General features: G+C 39.7%; 2 protein-coding genes across 10 annotated transcripts in view; one reads left to right on the forward strand and one right to left on the reverse strand.

The window, feature by feature from the left end:
- The first annotated feature begins 2,408 nt into the window (after positions 1–2,408).
- Positions 2,409–7,322, forward strand: slc22a6l (solute carrier family 22 member 6, like). Of its 6 annotated transcripts, none has more exons than XM_040149707.1 (11): positions 2,409–2,830; positions 2,928–3,445; positions 3,551–3,654; positions 3,867–4,021; positions 4,229–4,397; positions 4,481–4,604; positions 4,705–4,820; positions 4,923–5,137; positions 5,259–5,367; positions 6,482–6,685; positions 6,826–7,322. In XM_040149707.1, exons 2-11 carry the CDS (start codon positions 3,041–3,043, stop codon positions 6,911–6,913), a joined length of 1,689 nt encoding a protein of 562 aa, XP_040005641.1. In that variant the 5' UTR covers positions 2,409–2,830; positions 2,928–3,040; the 3' UTR covers positions 6,914–7,322. The 6 variants fall into 6 exon arrangements, 5 of the variants coding, with proteins under 5 accessions (XP_040005641.1, XP_040005638.1, XP_040005637.1 ...); XM_040149704.1 differs by having other exon boundaries at positions 2,409–2,559; positions 2,682–2,830; positions 4,705–5,137; XM_040149703.1 differs by having other exon boundaries at positions 4,705–5,137.
- A 2,000-nt stretch (positions 7,323–9,322) lies between these two features.
- The window catches only part of nrg2a (neuregulin 2a), a 50,197-nt gene continuing 39,835 nt past the window's right edge, over positions 9,323–19,684 (reverse strand). For 2 of the 4 annotated variants that reach the window (XM_040150108.1, XM_040150105.1), the window contains exons 6-11: positions 18,540–18,563; positions 16,663–16,765; positions 16,195–16,318; positions 15,925–16,052; positions 15,450–15,671; positions 9,323–12,397 (exon numbers count right to left, since the gene is read on the reverse strand). In XM_040150108.1, coding sequence (XP_040006042.1) covers positions 11,743–12,397; positions 15,450–15,671; positions 15,925–16,052; positions 16,195–16,318; positions 16,663–16,765; positions 18,540–18,563 — 1,256 coding nt within the window. In that variant the 3' untranslated portion in view covers positions 9,323–11,742. The remainder of the gene's footprint in view (positions 12,398–15,449; positions 15,672–15,924; positions 16,053–16,194; positions 16,319–16,662; positions 16,766–18,539; positions 18,564–19,684) is intronic. The other 2 variants (XM_040150107.1, XM_040150106.1) reach the window with 1 other exon arrangement.

A 19,684-nucleotide genomic window follows, 5' to 3' on the forward strand; every position in this document is an offset into this window, starting at 1 on the left:
ATTTTAATTGTTTAAATGTGCATACAGTGTTCCTATGACTTAAATTCTTTGTGAGCCTATAAATGGTTTCTTGAAAGAATCTCTTGCAGTATTCGGCTCCTTGAGCGCGAACATGCAGTAATCGAGACTTACGATGGTTTACATCATGACAAATAACTTTTTCACTCCATGGGTGTGTCTTGATGTAAGGTATTATCATCTATTATCATAAAATGTTTCCAAGAAGGGTTCAGCCCATGTTTGCAAGGAAAATGCACGTCACCTCTAAAATATTCTTAACACCCAATGACTACTTAATGCACAGGTTCGGGGCCCGAGTGTGTTATGGGCCCCGGAGAGAGGAGAGACTGAAGTGACAGACCCCTCCTTTCAATTTTAAAATGATCTGGGTTTCTAGCTAATAGTTTTTTTCTTAATAAGACACATGTAAATGTCTTTGCGAACATACACAGGGAGGGGTGTTATGGGAAAACTGTAGGTTGCAGAGGCTCACAGCGGGGCAGACACGCTGTGTACTACGTACAAGTATAAAAGAAACAGCCAAGCAAACTTATCCGAGTGACCCCCTGTAAACATTTACCAACAAGTGGCCGGGAGAAGAACAATTCCAGCTTTAAAACAAAATTTCACTCTTTGTGGCTTTACAAATATGTACTAACCCAGGTCTTAGTGACCTATCTCTGCTTTGTGAATTACTCTTAGACCAAAAATGTACGAATTCCATAGTTAGGGCTGACACGCCCTTTACTTTTATCTTTGAACTCTGCAAGTTAGGTGATGCTTTTATCTTTAGGATGTTTTTCACTCTTGGGTGTGGTCAGAGGTGAAACAGAGAGGGCAGTTCAATACTGCTTTTCAGCCTGGTGTTAAGTTACTCTATAAGTAGCACTGTAACATTCAAAGTGAGGGCAGTTAGCAAAATGCTGGCTAAAGTTTATGATACAAAGTTTCAAATATTTTAGATTTTAGTATTCGCCTTCCCCTGCTGGCTGCCTCTTCAGCCATATAGTTGCAACAGTACAATATGACCGCGTTAATAGCAGGCGCTGCTCCCTAAATCTTCCTCTTTGATATTGTGGGTTCTGCACATTTCTGTGTGCTCAAACCAAGTTCCAAACAAACATAGAGTAATTCCATGGTGTCAATTTGGTCAGATCAAACCAATATGATTTCTCTCTACTGGTTGCCTCACATGCCAGAGCAGATTTCCTGACACTCACCCTGATTTACAAAGCACTACATGAATGGGCACCTGGCCACCTTTCAGACCCCATTACACTATTTATCTCGCATGCACTTTGTGATCTCTTGTTTGTAGTTACTGATTCAAACCCCAGAATGCGCAAATGTCATCCAGGTGCTTAAATTTAGAGAAGTTCTCCTACCTGTAAGAACATTTTCCTTTTGTGTAAAACCTTAAGGCCAGATGTAATACGTATCTGGTTTCGTTCTCTGCAACCCATTTGGCCGATTTATCATTTGTGTTTGTTTAAACCCTCAACCTCCACTTTACTGTTTCTCCGTTGTCCAAATTTCTCAAAAAGCCCCAAGCAAGTTTTTCATATATTCTGTAACATAACTGTACTTTTGGGGCTCAAACATGAAAATACCCTGAAAGACTGGGAATTTAAAAGGACAGATCTTTTTGCCCCGATAAGAGTCTCACAGCTGAAAAAACTGAAAGTTTATTGTTTTGCTTTGGTGCACCTGCAGATTCATTCAGCCTGACATCTCATGCTGATCATTACACAAGCGCACACATTCCTCAAAACTAATCATCAGGACACAAACCAGGCAAAAAAATCCTCTAGCTACATAAAAGCTACAAAAATGTAGCTACATGTGCTATGCAAATCCAAAACAAATGTTATATAATCGGTGAATCAAAATACTAATGCAGTGCTAATGGGTGCAGTGCTAGTCTACTGATCTACTTTTTATTCTTGGTTCTCTCTCATAACTCTCAGTCTATTGATTCAACAATCATCACATAGTCACTTATTGACTCCAAATTCTGTTTTACAATTCAATGTGAGGATGAGATAAGTTCATGGTGTTTAATTGCATTTGAATAGTTGAATATTTATCTTTGTCTTTTTCAATTTATGTAGAACACTTACTCATTGTTTTTTCATGTAATAATTGGCTAAACTTGCTTACCTTTAATCCAGTAAACCAATCCGTGTTGATTTAGGAATATTTCAATAAGGAAACAGTTATAGAAACCATTCAAGAAACTGACAAGTAAACACTAATAAAACCAAATTAATGTGGTTGACCTCAAATGTGTATGAACAAATGAGCACATGCATGCACACACTGAGTTAGACATACACACCCAGGCACTCTATCACCCTGTCCTTCAGATTAAGTAACCAATAAAGAGCAGGGAGTGTGTCTCAGTGCAAAGAGGGAAAAGAGCTGAGCACAGTTATATGACCATTCTTGATGCTGGAGCTTACCTGCACTGAAACACTTCAACCAGACATTGTTACTACACAGCAAGGACTCAGCATTCTACCTCAGTGTTCAGTGAATGAGCTGCTAATACCTCAAGAGGTTACATTGCATTTCTAATAATCCAAAAATGAGAAAAGTCGTTGGAATTTGAGAGCCGATTACACAATTTAACACGCTGCAGCAACCATAGGACTTTTACTTCTTACTCTGCTTTTTTAAAGGACTCTCTCTGGAACACTTTGCCAGGACTTTATTTGAACTGACAGTATAGTGTTTTAGTTGTTTTCATGAAGGTGCTACACTTTGTGAGCCAGCATTCTCATTGGATTTTGTACATGTTTTATGTAACGTGAGAAGACTAATTCAGTCAGTAAGTCTATGATTATTAACACCTTTAAATGCGTACAGTAAGACAAATATACTCAGTGGTTAGTAATCAACTGATGTTTTCTTCAATATTTTCACAGGTGCTAGAACAACATTTTTTTTTTTACACATCCAGCTATTTTAAAGGAACCTACCAACAGCAGGATTTCGTGCCATTAACATTAAGTCACCTTCTGGAGACCTGTACAAAACTATGGCATTTGGGGACCTCCTAGAACAGGTGGGCAGCACAGGACGCTTCCAGGTCCTGCATGTGACCCTCCTCTGCATACCTGTCCTGATGATGGCCAGTCATAACCTGCTGCAGAACTTTGTGGCTGCAGTGCCTTCTCACTACTGCAGCGCACACACAAACCTCTCTCAGTCCCAGCTGAGCCCAGAGGAAACGCTGCTGATCACGGTGCCATTAGACAAGTCAGGGAGGCCACAGAGGTGCCAGCGTTATGTTGTTCCACAGTGGCACCTCCTGGCTAAGAATGGCACCTCCGGCCCAGGGGAGCCGGTGGACACCACGGATGTTTTGGATGTTGACTTGCAGGGATGCACAGATGGATGGTCCTATGCCACAACTGAGATGAGCTCCACAATCGTATCTGAGGTAAGTGTGCATTTTTCAGTCCTTTTTTTCAGTCAGGTTTTTCTCATTCACAGGGCAAATATTTGTTTCTGTCATGCGTTTTAATTTGTGCTAATTTTTTGAAAGTGGCATTTGGTGTGCGATCTGCGCTCTTTGAAGCAAATGGGGCAAACTGTCTACATGGGGGGTGTTCTTGTGGGAGCTCTTGTCTTTGGAGGTCTTTCAGACAGGTAACATTTGACTGTATACAATTAATTGCAGTTGTAATTTTTCTTCTACATCTTTTTTTTTATATGAAAACGTGCATCTTCTTCATGTTGTTTTGCTCAAAATTGTAATTTGTTCATATATGTGTGGCAAACAGTTCAGCAAGTCAAATAAAGTGATATACAGTAGTCTGGCCTCACTGACCTCACTCCTTGCAAATCTCCCTTGCTCCAAGATACGGTCGGCGCATCCTCCTGCTCATTTCTAACTTGCTGATGGCAGTGTCAGGAACATGTGCTGCTTTCTCAACTTCCTTCCCCCTCTACTGCCTGTTCCGGTTTGGTTGTGGAATGGCTCTCTCCGGCCAAGGACTCAACACCTTCTCGCTCAGTAAGTTATTTAGCTGGATGCAGTACAAAGGCTAAACATGAGATATTGTTCAGTAGAGCCAGACTTAACAGCTGCGCTGTGGTTGTTTGGAGTTACCGGGATGAAGTCAACAGGCCTGCAACCAATCCCTATATATTGTGATGATAATGAGGTACTAATCATACTAAATTCTATAAAATATGTCCTCTGTGATTTTTTCATTTCAAGTTGTGGAGTGGATCCCCACTCGTGTGCGGACTGTGGTGGGGACAATAACAGGTTACTGCTACACAGTGGGACAGTTGATCCTGGCAGTAATAGCCTACTTCATCCGGGACTGGAGGTGGTTAACCCTGGCTGTGTCTTTGCCCTTCTATGTCTTCTTCCTCTTCTCATGGTGAGATGCCAAGCATTGAACTGCAACGAAAAAATTTGAGTTGCCACTGCAAGTACTGATTAATAAACAAATACCTCATACAGGTGGTTTCATGAATCTTCAAGATGGTTAGCCCTGAATAATAAGTCTGACCAAGCCATCAAGAACCTTAAAAGTGTGGCCAAATTTAACGGGCGCCGCGAGGAGGGAGAAAAAATCGACATTAAAGTAAGAGAACATGGTGTGTTTGTGTTTTGCATCACCTATCTGTGTTTATGATTGTATTTAAAATGAATTTGAATTGAGAGAACTCTCTCTTTATGCATAGATGCTGCAGGAGTCCATGAAGAAAGAGATGTCCTGTACTCAGGGCACCTACTCTGTCCTGGATCTGTTCCGCAAACCCACAATGAGGACAATAACAGTCTGCCTTAGTGCTGTTTGGTACATTTCCTGCTCATATTGTGGAAAAAAAAAATTTCATAAACATTTTTTGAGCGCCATCTATGACATTGCAATGATAACATGCATGTTTTTTATACTTAGGTTATCAACCAGCTTTGCCTACTACGGTCTTTCTATGGATCTGCAAAAGTTTGGGGTGGACATCTACTTAATCCAAGTGATCTTTGGAGCTGTTGACATCCCTGCTAAAGTTGTCATAACTGTGTCTATGAGTTTTATAGGACGGCGTCCATCACAATGTGGTGCTCTCATTGTCGCTGGGATCACTATTTTGATCAACCTGCTGGTGCCTTATGGTATGTTAAAACACATGCATACGAGTAAAGGCTGGGTGTTGCACATACAGTCTAGAACATACCACACTGCTGAGTTCTTATACTACAAAAACAACAGAGTGTATATTGCCCCTCTGTGCAGATAAACAGACTATACGCACCTGTCTGGCTGTTGTGGGTAAAGGTTGCCTTGCTGCGTCCTTCAACTGCTGTTACCTTTACTCTGGAGAACTGTACCCAACCATCATTCGGTAAGTCTTATTTGGAAATTCTCAATTATTCAGTTTGCTGAGGAAATTTAGTTACATAACAGTTTATTCTTGTTGTATCAAAACAACTATATTAGCCCAATAAACAGATGGAACTGCTATTTTGCTAAACAAATTGGAAATATGGGAAATACTTCAGAAGTCTGGAACCTGGCCACTCATATTTAAGTTTTATTCAGAAGATAGAATGGGTCAGTAATTAGACTACAACTCCAGGAGAACTGTAGTTTTTCGTTTAAATAAATACATACTTTGAACTAGTTTGTGTTGAGACAGAAATATCTTATAGCAAATAATAAAACCTACAAAACAAAAGTTCACTGCCAACTGCAGCAAAGAAGGGGTGTGTGGTGTGTATGCTTTTAACTACAGACGCGGTGGCAGGAGAACAGATAAAGATTAACAGTGTCAAAGAGAGTCACCTTCTACACAGATTGACAAGAGGGCTAAACAGTAACTGATCAATATAGACTCAGTGACCTCTTCATTACTTATGCTTGTTTAATATCAAGTATTCATTTTCATTTAATTCAGCCTTAACTCTTCATCAAACTATGGGTTCAATAAGGTACTGGAAACATCCGAGAGGTTTCGGTTTATGTTCACGGATTTATTCCGACTCTACTATCAGCAACAAGTCAACGATAAACTGTGTTCAGTGATATCCATTTTGTGATTGATCACTGTTGCATTGTTCTTATTTGCACACTTGCTAAATCTTTGTTTATTTTCATAATTTGGTTTCTCATTGACAAAATGTTTCCCAGAAGAGGGGCTGGTGACTGCATGTCTCTGTTTATTGTGCCATTCCCTGGAAACTCCAGATACTGTGGTGTGCCAAAATCCCTAAGTGGCACCTTTTTTTTTTTTTTTTTTTTGTGAAATCAACAAACAAAGCGTTTTCAACCATCTTTCCCATTCAAATGTTCAGTTAAACAGTAACTTAAACCCCTCTGACCCTAAAGTACTTGCTTTATATATTGAATCCACTGAATGTCAATCTTCCATTATTTTATGCACCACAATCACTGATTGAAAGGATAGTGGTAGTTATGTCTGTCTGTGGCATTTAATAGTTTTACTTATTCTCCCTCAGCCAGAACGGCATGGGCTGGGTATCCATGATGGCTCGTGTAGGAGCCATGGTGGCCCCTATGGTGCTCCTCATTGGGGACTACATACCTTGGCTACCAGGTTTAATCTTTGGAGCTGCGCCGATCCTCAGTGGGGTGGCTGCAATATTCCTTCCAGAAACACTTGGCTCACCCCTTCCTGACACAATACAAGATGTGGAGGACAGGTACCGCTCCTTTTCTTGTACCTCTGCATGACCCAAAATCAAAACATAAAACATGCTTTTTGGTAACAGTGCACAGGAGGACTCTAGCTCCGACACATTCATGGCAGATTTATCCGTATTTGCATTTTCTATTTTCACAGGGGATCTGGGAGAACCTCCAAAATGTCACCAAAAGAAACAATAATCTTGCAAGACACCCAGGCGAATTTCATAAAGCAGGCTGCCTGAGGGCATCTGTGTTGTACTCCTAATGTTTTTGCTGACATGTTAATGCACGTAGAGTGGTCGCTGCTTTTTCTCCAGCCTGTCTATTTGTTTGATTTCCATGAAAAGTTTATTGTGTCGTATGACTGCTGGACAAATAGAGTTACAAGGTTATGTTTGGACAGGTCAATACAGTGACAGAAATAGCTGCAAACAATCAGATCTGTGTTTATGTCTTATACAGTAGCTTTGAGGACTTTAGCCTCACTTTGGACCAATTCTGTTTTATATTTTAAATATCTGTGTTAAAAAAGAATGATTTTTAAATGTAATGATTCTACAGGTTAAAGACTATGCTATGCTTTTACTGGTGTTTTTGTAACTTCTTATTACTTTATATACAACTCTGCATTTGTAAACAAAAATGTCGTTTCATTAAAATCAACACCTATTCATTAATGTCATCTGTGTCTTTCTTTCCTTGTGGTCTGATGAACCCAGATACACAGCATGATTTGTTACTAAGGCCCCATTTAAATGGGCTGAGTCACTGTCGGGTAAATTAACTGAAACAAGGCAGATGAAGAACCTGTCTGACCAGGACAAGAAGTCACAAATTTAAATTTAAATGCGGAGAAAACAGCGCCACCCAATGGGAGACAGAAATACAACAGCAACAGCTACTGAAAGCACACTGAGGATAAAGTACTACACTTGGATATCCTTGTTACTACTTTATTTTTACTCAGCTTTTTAACTTCGTGTACACATGACCCCTTTTGTGTCCCATTAATAAAGTTACACTGGCCCTCACTCTTTATTTATTAAAATTGAGTCTAACAGTTAATCTAGCTAATGTTTGCAGGACTTTTCATGGACAAACTAAATCATTGGCATCCGTATATGGTCACTGAATACATGTGGGAACTATTCAGTTGTGTTTTGTTTGTTTTTTTCACTTCTGAAAGATACAGTGAGGTATAATAAAAGGAGAGGTGAGGAGAGGTTTGGATTTGCCACAGAATTTAACTTTATTTTGACCATCATTCTTCCAATGATAAGTGCGATGAGAATGACTGCTTTGTGTCAGATTTTGCAAAAAAAACAACAACAAATTGACAAATTCAATCCATTTTCATTTTTATGTTTTCACCTATAGTGATGTGAGCCTTTCCCCATCATCTCCACCACAGAGAAATACCAATTTGGGCCAAAACATGTTTTTACATGTGAAAACTACGCTTGCGTTTGATACATTTTCCAGTCAAATATACGGCAGTCGATAAACTGCAGGTGGTCAGTTCATTGACCATAAATGCTAGTCAATTCATATTAAATGTAAAAATAACAGCTAATGCTTAATTTTATATTTAATATGAAAACATTGTGTTTTTAGTGCACTTATAAAAGTCTACCCAAATAATGGACTGTATTTTAAACTGGACAGATAAATAGTAGTTCAGCTGCACAGCCAACTCTTCTCATAAACACCACTATTCTATCTATATGGTACGTTTCTATTAAATGGGGAAATACGGGACCAATAACACCTTGCTAAAGGTGAACTCTTGTGGTTTTGTGCTTTATGAATCTTGCTGTTGTGACACCATCTAGTGGTGTATTGACGCTTATGCATCAGCTAAACTAAACATAATCATCGGACTATCTGTGTATGACACAATGGGGGAAAAAAAAAAAACTGAAAAACTTCAAAGCTATGAGCTAAAATGTACCATGACATCTTGACCTGTATTGCTTACATCATAAAGATTCTTGCCCTTACAGGTTTCAAAGTCCGCTGGACAAACTGAGTTGGATCTCATGTATTAGGGGACAGCAGATGAGCATTTTGAATGATCAGTTGTCAAATTTGGTTTGGCTTTGGTTTTGTAATAAGAACTGATTGTTACGAGATCCTTCTGCACAGTCATCTGACAATGGACAATAATAACAATAAAGATTTAAATTGATTAGGAAAATAAATGCTGTGTCACTTAATGAACTAAGAATTTTCTTTTTAAATTTGAGGATAGCCTCGTATGTTTTTTTTTCTTTTAAATAGCTATATTATTTACAACGTTCAGTTCTCACCCAGGATGTGTTTGTTTTTATGTGTGTCTGGCAACTACCGTTGGAGTTGTCACTTCTGAGAGCAGAACCACCATCAAAAAAAATCTTTGTTATGATTCATAAGCCCGCAATTATCTTATTTCACAATCAGATTTTATGTGTGTACTGAGACACACTGTATATTGTGTGCATTGTGCCAGATGAGTCCAACCTTAAGCCAAGATAAAAGATAAATCAAAATGCAGAGCAAAGCTTTCTACAGAAATAACTACATCTTAAAATGATATGAATAAAGATTTATTTTCTCATATGAACAGGTGGATTCATTTTTCATTTTATTTTACAATCTATGACAATCTCGCATTTTTTTCTTTTTTTTTTTCTAGCATATTTCAGGAATGACATGGGGAAAGGTTCTTTTTTATTGCTGAATGTTAAATGAAATACACTTTCACTGACTGGAAAAGAATTGTCTGCTGCTTTTTTACCATGCACCCATCTAACCTTGACCACAAGGACATGCAGAGGAGAGGTGTTCAAACATTTCAAGCGAGGGTGGGTTCAGGTGGGGGTTGAGGGGTTTGGGGTGGTCATAAAATTAAACAGAAGAGACTGGCAGGACGTGCCTGTTACCATCTCAATTGCGTGAGAGAACTGGCAAAGTGAGGGGAGTATCACACTTAAACTAGCGGAGGACTGTCCTCTTTTGCATTTTTCAGACATACAAAATTAGACCCAGAGGTGAGAAACTCTGAAATATCTGCAAGTGAGGTGTGACCAAAGACCATTCTCTATAACAATACCACTGTGCATTTACCATATAGCAGATAGAATTGCAGAACAATCTTTTTAAGATTTTTGATAACTCAGCATTCAGCATAGAAACATACAAACAGTGATGAAACATCATCAGCTGTCCTCTCTCAGTGAGTCACTTGTAATGGGTTTGACATTTCTTGAATTATCTTTTAAATATTTACTATTCCTTCAGTGGAGGAGAGAGGGCTTAAATGATTCTGTTTACGTTTTTAAATTATTATCATTTACGGACTAGATTTGAAATTACTAGATCTTTCGACAAGACAAAGCAGTACACAGTACTATTGGAGGAGACACTATTTGGATGCTATTTGACATTACTTGGAAGTGTGCATGTAAAGTGGAGCGGTCTAAACCAAGTGATAAAATAATTCATGGACACAGTCATTCAATGGACATGAGTATGTGAACAAGAAAGGCTGACAACTTCATAGATGGCTGCATAATGGCTTTAAAAAATAACTCATGTAAATATGCATTTATATCATGTTTCATTCTATACTATAGGCATCACATAGTTTTTTCACACACAACACACTACAGTCACCTCTTAGAAAATGATGTAATCAAACAGCAAAATAGAAAGTTTGCATATTTTTGCATTGTATGATCCTCCAAAGTTTCACAGCTATTTCATTTATATCGTCTAATATGTTCTGTACTGTTCTCCACTGAGCTGCTTCCACTTGACTTTCCTTCTTTCTCTATGGGAGTGTTGAGGGAACTGGCTGTATGATAACATTTAGACCCTCAGCATCTGAGAACCTTAGTCTTAGGTAGACCTTAAGTAGAGGAAGAGGGTGAATAGGGTTTGGGGGGGGCGGGGGGTATGTGGAAATCCTGAGACACTGTGTGGCCCTTTACCATGAGCCACGAAAACAGAATGGACACAGAAAGATTAGGGTAGGAGTTGAGTGAAAACAGATGAAATCTTTTGTTTTGCCACCACCTCCGATGGCAGGGGTCACCCTTTGCCAAGTGGCTCAGTGTTTGTTGGCCTCATAACAGGCTAACATGAGGAAAACCTGCTGACAATTAAAAGGGACTTCGCTGGGGCAGGCTGGGAAAGGGGGAGGATATCTGTAAACACATCAGGCAATGACCTGCATAACATACAACCCTACAGCAGCCTCACCTGTCCACCTACACTAGGGGTCACGGTTCTGATAAAGCACTATTCTGTGAGCCTCTGGGACACTCTTCTGTCAGCTCTGCTGAGACACCAGTAGACCCACACATTTGATGTTTCCGCAACAAACAATGAAATTCATCTAACAATCACAAATACATGCAAGCAAACTGACATGCGCACACGCATACACACAGGCTTTTACACACGCACACACACACAAACCACAAATTTTCTATCTCTCTTTCAATCGCTCTCTCTCTTGGTAGACATTAGTCAGAGGGCAAAAAGGATTTACATTGTATTAATCAGGCGTTCTATGAAATCCCAAATCAAAAACCCTACAGGCGAATCATATTAATGTAAACATACACTTTATGTTGAAGTGGTGTATATTGCGTGATATGGAAGGGGTTATGTTCCAGTGGGGCTAGACTCCTCAAAGAATGCAACCTGGAAAGAAAGTAATACAGGAAACCAGAGAGGAAAAAAAAAACAGAAACGTGTATAAAAAATGAGGCGTCCATATAAGAAAGGCTACAAAAACCTCCACTGGCCCTCTGGCATCGGCATACAGCAAAAGGCACCACAATATTACTCTATTTTTTACGTTGTGAAAAAACTGGCACATCTTTTTATGCTGTAAATCAAAATGTACATATAAATAGAGTTTTCCCTATAAAAAAGTCTTTGCTGTTAACTAGTAGACAACTTTTGCTAAAATGAAAATAAATATTTCATTTGTTTAGAATATCTGTCAGTTATATAAAATAAAAATATTTCTTATAGATGCAGGTCTATACTATATTGATTTTTGTTGGTTCATTTTCACTCTTTAATGGGGTGTATTGTCCGGTTTTGAGCGTGAGTGTGTTAGTCTTGTATGCATGTTCCCATGCCCACTGTGCCGCCCCGATGAGTGAGAAGTCCGACTGTCCACCGGCTTGTAGATGGTGGAGGGCTCGGCATTCATGTTCTGCATACTGAGGAAGGGCGTGCTCTCACCGTCCTCCTCTGACTCACTATCTGTTAGGCAGCTTCGAGACCCATAGTCCCGAGATGCCTCATATCCACGTGGGGCCACATGGCCATTCAGTCTGGATCTCCGCCAGCGCCGGCTACCGGTTCCACTGGACCCACTTCTCTTTGGTTGCTCCCGAGAGGAGAGATACTCCTGGGTGGTCTCATAGTCTTCATCCTCAGCCAGCCGGTAGGGGCTGGAAGGCAGGCTTCCCCTGCTGTCATTTAGATAGGTACGACGCTGCTGCCGGTAGGGCTCCTGGCACTGGGCATCGTGAAGGGGCACCTGATAGCGGCGCAGCAAAGGCTGGTCATCCTCCAGAGGGTAGGGATTGTGGACAGCAGGAGGGAGAGACATGGCATGGCTGGCATTGGGGGATGTGATCTGGAAGGTAGGCACCTGTGGGGGCAATGAGTAATGGAAATCCACTGGCGAGAGGCGGGCTGGTGTCGTCAGGGCTGACACGTATCTGTGGTAAATACAGAGGGGAGAAAATAGTCAGGTAGAGAACAGATAAGAGCAGAGGAGAGATAAAAAGGGAGTGTACAAAAAGCAGATTGAATATTATATAGGTATTTTGCTAAATGAACATTGCACCTTCACTGCCAAGTTACTAGAAAAATGAAAATAGACACTTTAATTTTCAATGTAAAAAAGTATTTTCCATACGTAGATTTAGCTTAGATTTTCACTTGAGCTGAACTGCTGTAAACTAGGCGTATTTCCTTATCACTGACATACTTTCAATTGCAGTGATAATCCATTTGAGAAAATGCTACATGATTTTAAGGTCTTTCATTGTATTGAGTCAATTTTTGCCCAATTATAATCACTTGGAAAAAGTGTGTTTTAGTTTCACAAAACTTCTGCAGTACAGAATCTAATATACTATGATTGGTCATTTTGTGCTACTACATTTGGTACCCTGGTGCTGCCAAAGACTGTTTTTCTTTCTGTGTACAGAACTGAAATGGGGAACTGAAATGTCTAATGGAAAGTTATTGTCAACATTAGCGAAAGCTTCCTGTGGTGTCCCACAGAGATCTATCCTAGATCCACTTGCTTTGTTAATGTCCTTAGGTCTTGTAATATACAAACATAAAATTGGTTGATACTGATGATTTGCAAAAGTGAAATTATTATTGTTATGCCCATTAATAATGGTGCTAAAATCTCTCATAAACCTAATCTGAATAACCAATTTCAATGTTATTAATGACATTTGCATCAGTTCTTTTACAATTACCAAGCTCTATGTAAGCTTCTCAAGTGGCTTAAGGCAAAGCCCATCCTGAGATCCTCAGACAGGAGCAGATCTTTTGGCTGCCATTCAGTCTATGCTGAAGACTGACGGTGACTAAGTTGTTTCCTCAAAACTCCTCTGGAACAACCTACCCAACAAAATAGCCGATCCAACTCACTAACTTTTAAAAACAGACTTTTTAAATCGGGCTTATCATTGGACTAAGATTTAATCAACCATGTTTTAGCAGCACATTGGCCACTATATCTATTTTAGAATGTGAGTGTATACGCCACTGTGTGCCCACATTTAGATCGTACTAGATTGTCAAAACATCAGAAACTCATGGTTATCATCACAGATGTTAGACACGTTTTCCTACAGTCATATTACCATAACATAAACCAACAAAATATTAATGCCAATAAATTTGAAAGGCAACTTGAATGGCAACTATCACTGATAGTGAATCATCGTGGATCTGAGTCTTTGAAGCATCTGTTTATTTCCTTTATGAAACTACAACAGTCCATGTGAGACACAAGCCTGAGATATTCCCACAACACTGCTGATTCAGGTTATGCTGAAGCTGTCACCATGATGGAAGAGGCGTTTGTTACCTCATAAGACTCTGAAGGGGTGTTGGTTATGCAAACTGGCTCTGCATAACAACACAGTAGCCAAGGCCCTAATCATACACACATGCTTGCTGTATGCTGGTATTGTTAATATCTTAAGAACTCAAGCACGTAAAACAGCAAGGCATATATTACTTTCATTTTGGCTCACTTGTTAAAGCATTACTGAGGCTGGATTGTGCTGACTTGCATATTCAACACCTCAAGTATGTATCTTGCAGGAATAGCCAGCCATGTATCACTGAGCATAACTTCAGTTTTACAATTAGTTAATGTGTTACATTACAACTCTACATCTGTTCCTAATTGTGCCTTTGGTGGGCTTGAAAGTTACGAACTTAAAATACTGTAGCGCTAACGGAACCTTGTAAAGCCAAAATGCAGACAGGAACTAGTTGGCTCACCCTTTTGCACCTTTGCTGCAGATGATCTGAGATCAGTGTGCATAGTGATCCAGTGGATGCATTTTTTTGTCCACTGAGCCATCATTGTACAGAACCCTTTGCAATGGTGACCCATCTCAAATGGATCGGCTGATGATGAGAATAATCAAGGTTCCATGAAGGAAGACATTAGGGTTTATAGTGATTCTGAAGACTTTAAACTAAAGTGAACACGGGCCTGTGTACAAGCTATATGAAAGGAAAGGGCAGGATGTCCTCATGTATAGCAACCTTTAGTGTGTTTTTTCAAACCTTAAACACAGGGTCTTTAATTACAGGGTCAACAAAGACAGGCTTGCTCTGCCGAACTTGGACATCATTCCCTCCCTTCAAAAATATGTGGCTATCAATGAAAATACTGAACCTGACCAACTGTTTTTATGGAGGTTGTGTTGATGCTTAAATATAATCCAAATTTGAGCAATGGATGTTCAGCTGGGAACTGTGTTGGAATTCAAAATATCAGCAGTGAGTGGAGAGGGAATTTGGGGATTTTGGGGTCACCATTGGGGCCTACAACAAAATCAGGGAGTGTATCTTAGGTACTTACAAAAGCAAGTTCAGATTCAGGCCATGGGTGACATTGAGTACTACTGAAGGAACAATGCAACATTTTGAGAAATATGCTTGTTTGCCATCCTGCCCAGAGTCACTTGAGAAGATTGATATCTCTGTGCCTTCAGTACAGAAATAGGTACAGGACAAATAGATGGCTTTGGAGTCATATTTCCTCACTCCTGACAGATAGTGCTTGCTAACTGCTTCTTCCTGCTTCTATTCTTTGTGCTAAGCAAGGCTAAACACATCTTAGACCAACTGTGACACAGAGATGAAATTGATACTTTCTTATGTGACTCTGGGCAAGACGGCAAACAAGTGTATTTCCTAAAATGCCATATTGTTCCTTAAAGAAAACTAGAGGGAACACTTTTGCCAATAAGAATTACATACTGGCCAGGGTATAATGTTACAGTAGTTGTACGCACAGAGTTCCCATTGAAATAAGTACTGTTTCTCACTCTTGCCTACCTTAGCGTATTTCATCATCATGCCTGCTGTGTGTCAGTTTCCACTGAGTCTCTCAGAGTGCCCTGACTGGCCTCTCGAGGCTGAGAGAGAACCAGCAGAGAGAGGAAACTTCTCAAAATGTTCATGACAAACCCAGTGCCATATCAGCCACACAGGCCTGTTTCCCACCTGTCACTGTGCGGAGAGTCTCCCAGCGAGTCGAAGGAGTCCCCGTACTGTAGGGCCGGCCGATGGGGGTCAGAGTAACCACAGTGTGCAGCGCGCCGTGCCCGCGCCTCCATGCACGCAGGACTGCTGCATTTACTGGTCCCCACGGATGACGACATCATTCCCGGCGAGTCAGAAAGGATACTGTCAGAGTGTTCCAGGCTCCATGTCCGTTCCTCATGTCTGACAAATAAAAAAGGTGTTAATACAGACACACCCCAGAGTATCGCAGTGTGATTCTTTTTTTCTATCACTTTTGCAAAAAGATGTATGTCTTTTAAAAAAGAGGCTTCACAATTGAAGGGCATTTCACCGATTAACCAAGTTCATCAATCGCTTTGTGCGTGATTTTGTATTTGTATAAAATGACAGTGCTGAATGATCTCCGAGGTACATATGTTGGGAAAAACACTAGTAATGAATGGTGCATTCTTACCTGTGAGTTGATGAATGGGCACGTGTGGAAGAGTTGTGAGATCTTGAAGACGCATGGCTCGCAGGGAATGATCCCTCTGTTGCAGGCCGTATGACTCGTTCAGTTGCAGGGACATTCTTTGATATGTACTATATTAGGAAAAAAATGGATTCGGCAGATAGAGAAATATGAAAAAGGACTAGTTTGATTATGTAACTAAGCAAAGGAGCATTTGGTGTACATCTGTGTGCGTATACTTTAATAACGTTACGAATCCTTTCAGTAACTCACATCTACCATAGGGATTTCCTCTGGGCCTGGTCCTGGGTGATTGGGTCCGTTAGCTAGGTTGCGATTGGGGTGTTCTGGACACATGTTTTGTCGCAGATGATTGTGCATCTTCTTTCTTTGTTTCCTGTTGAGCAAATATCATTAACTCTCTTTCTTATTTTTGTGGTTAACATGCCGTAAGTAATGATTTAACATAATGCTTAATCACTTGATGCAATAACTACATTAACTGTTTTACCTGTAAATATGTCTCATATTATAAAAGGACTATATTTTAAGACAGTAAACACAATAACCTATTAGTCCCACCTATGCTGCACCTTACAGGCACTGCAAATAGTATGTCATCAGCATGAGTATAAAATGAACTGTTATTTATTTAATAAAATGCAGGTGGTAATAGAAATCTGAAAGGATAGGTTATTTGTTCAAAAATCATGAGTTGATCCATTTATCAGCAGGACTTACTTGGTTTTACAGTAGGCAACCACACACACGATGCCCACCACCAACAGAGCCACACAAATACCCGTGATTGTCAGGACTCTTTTCTGGTAGAGTTCTTCTGCCTCTGTCAACATCACACCCACAAATACACGCACGCACCCACACACACCACATGGACATAGTGAGAGAAATGACAAGGGAAAAAAAAAATCAGTTTCTTGAAGGTGCAATTTCCCACTTCTTCACTGTACATCTATAATTCTTTCTTTTTTTGACTAAATCCTAAGCAGTATGAAGCTTCATCGTCCCTTCCCCTCTCCTCTCACATAATCACAAGTACGACAGATACTTTCGCTCCCTGTGCTGCAGTAAGGCGGCGCAGGTGGAGGCAGGGGCTCAGCAATAGTTAGACTGACCTATTAAGCAACTGTATTCTCTAAAAATCTATGCGATTTCAAATTATGTACGATAATGTAATGATTCAGGTCTATAATTGATGACCACTAGAACCTGCAAACTGTGTAGTATTGCACCAATGCACATGTGAATTGAAAATGTGCGGTGTTAGACATGATCCTTTGACTCTAAAGTTCTATTATCTATCAGTCTAGCTGTGGTGCAGGTATCTTCATCTACTCAGGCATTTAGTAAGCACAATGATTTTATGTTACAGTTATATAAAATCATATATAATATATCTTATAAACAAGAATTTTGGAATGAAAATATCATTAAATACGAAACTGGACATATCATGACTGATGCTTTTGGCTTTTCCAGAGAAGTGTTTATGTGAAGTTGAGGTTGACTCTCTGTTTCCCCAGGGGAAAATGATGGCAGTAAGAGGTAGTGTGGGCCCTGATAAATAATGTAATAAAAAAGAACTGAATGAATACAACTCCTTCCTCCTTTCATTCACCAGCAGCCATTTTACATCGACATGCCAATTTGTTTCTGATGCCGTAAATAAATCACGGAAGTGAGCTTATTTATAGCAATAAACTGGGTAATATTTTACCAATATTGCTTGTTAGCTACTGATAATTAATTTTCAACAGAGGAAATTACACTGGTGTTGGTATGGCAGCACAATGTCCTCATGGTCCAGTACATAAATGAACTTGTATAATAACATGATCTCTGAAAAGAAGCCTCCGGCATCTATTTTACACTCTCAACCACTAAAAGACTTTTCTGGAAAAGGTAGCAGAAAACAAGAGCTAACAATGAAGGAGGACAGAAATAGCAGCAGATAGAAGAAAAACATGTCTTTAGTTTCTAAATATAGCATTGCATGCTCAAATCAAAGCATCTACTCCTTGAAGGATAATTCAAACCAGTTCAACAGATATTGCATTTTAGACTTCAAAGTTACATTTCAGCTATACAAACGACGGGGTGATGCAAGAAACACGAACAAGATCAACCATGAACAAAAGGAAAGAGATGGCATATCAAGACAATGGACAAACACTAAAGGCATAAGACTAAAATGACTGGATAGATAGAGTTGAAGATCGAAGAAAGACATCTGGTAGTTACAAACATGATATATCATGCTTGTTACAGATGGAATTAGGAATAAAAAGAAAAAACTGTCCAAAAAGGAAAATATGCTCAGTTAAACTCAGTTAATAGTTCTACTTTTCCATTACAGCGTTATGAGAGGTGCAGGGGATTACATCCATGTTAATGATGTTTGAAGGAGGATCAGTTGCAGTGACTGAGGTTTGTCATTCTAATGAGTTATGGTATGATTGATCAAGCGAATGCTCGGTTAATCGAGGCACAATATGATTTACAGTTCAAATCACAGACGGAACAGGAGCATGTCAAAACAAAGGATGTCTATTAAGTAGTTATGCTAGGACTGAGAATCAAAATGGATTGTTCCATACCCATAAATTCAATCCCAAGATGCTCTGCCATTGCAGAAGGTTGACAGTTGGAAGAAAAGAAAAAAAAAAGAAACAAAAGACCAGATTAAGAGAGTGGCAGCTTCTAACATATAGTGGAGCAAACAAAAATAGACATTACAGCAACTGAGACAAAAAACAATTGTCAGTAATCGCCAGAACGACGTGATCAGTAATGTCAGAGACGACACACCAGAACACACTTACGGCATGCAACACACACTACAAACCACACTACACGAAACCCACATGACTAAATTCAGTTTTAATACTTTAATTTTACATTTTTTAATTTTTATAACATATGTATTCTAATCAAACTACAGCATGTCTCTCAGGTCCAGCTTTGAATGTTCCTCTTGTATAACATTTCTATTTACTGTACGTCTCAACAGTCCAATGTTATTGTTGCTTTTAGAGGAGGCACCTCAGTTCTACATTTTACAAGCGACTTGAAAGAGGTTTTGCAGAAAGTGGCATTTCATTACATACCCACCAAAATCTCCTAATGGGAATAGGATATATTAGGTGCAACTGCCACTCTTATTACTACTGTATGGGGAAAATATACCTCATCTGCTGAGATTACCCACGCTTTCAGTCTTCTGCTCTCTAAAAATGCTATACTGTCAGTTCCCGAACACACCCATCACATGAACAGGCAATTTAAAAGGATTGTATCTGCACAATACTGAATAAGAAGAATTATAGCTTGACTTCATATATTATATAGCAGAGTGAGGCCATAGGGAGGTTGCACCAACCAGCTGAGTCCATATCTCTGGCAGCTCACTTGCTTTACTTGGGTTGAAGCAAGTCCCAGCTGTTCTTATGACAACATGCTCTTGTTAAGCCAAGCCCTTATGGCTGAGGAGCAGAAGCCATCCTCCTTCTCTTTGGTATCTCCTGGGGATGGGAGGCGCCCCTCCAGGAGGCGGGTCTTTAAGTATGGAATGGATGAGTGTGAGCACATGTGCCTGCTCTTTGAGAGAAATTTTGATTTATCCTCCTTAATTGTGAGTAGAAAATGTTAAATATGTGAGAGGCCATTAATAGTTGTGACGTAGCATTTCAAAAAAATGTCTGTAATGCTCACTTTAAAGATTCCATCCACCACATCTATCAAG

This window comes from Xiphias gladius, chromosome 17 (assembly GCF_016859285.1).
Source record: "Xiphias gladius isolate SHS-SW01 ecotype Sanya breed wild chromosome 17, ASM1685928v1, whole genome shotgun sequence".
NCBI classification, from domain to species: Eukaryota; Metazoa; Chordata; class Actinopteri; order Istiophoriformes; family Xiphiidae; genus Xiphias; species Xiphias gladius.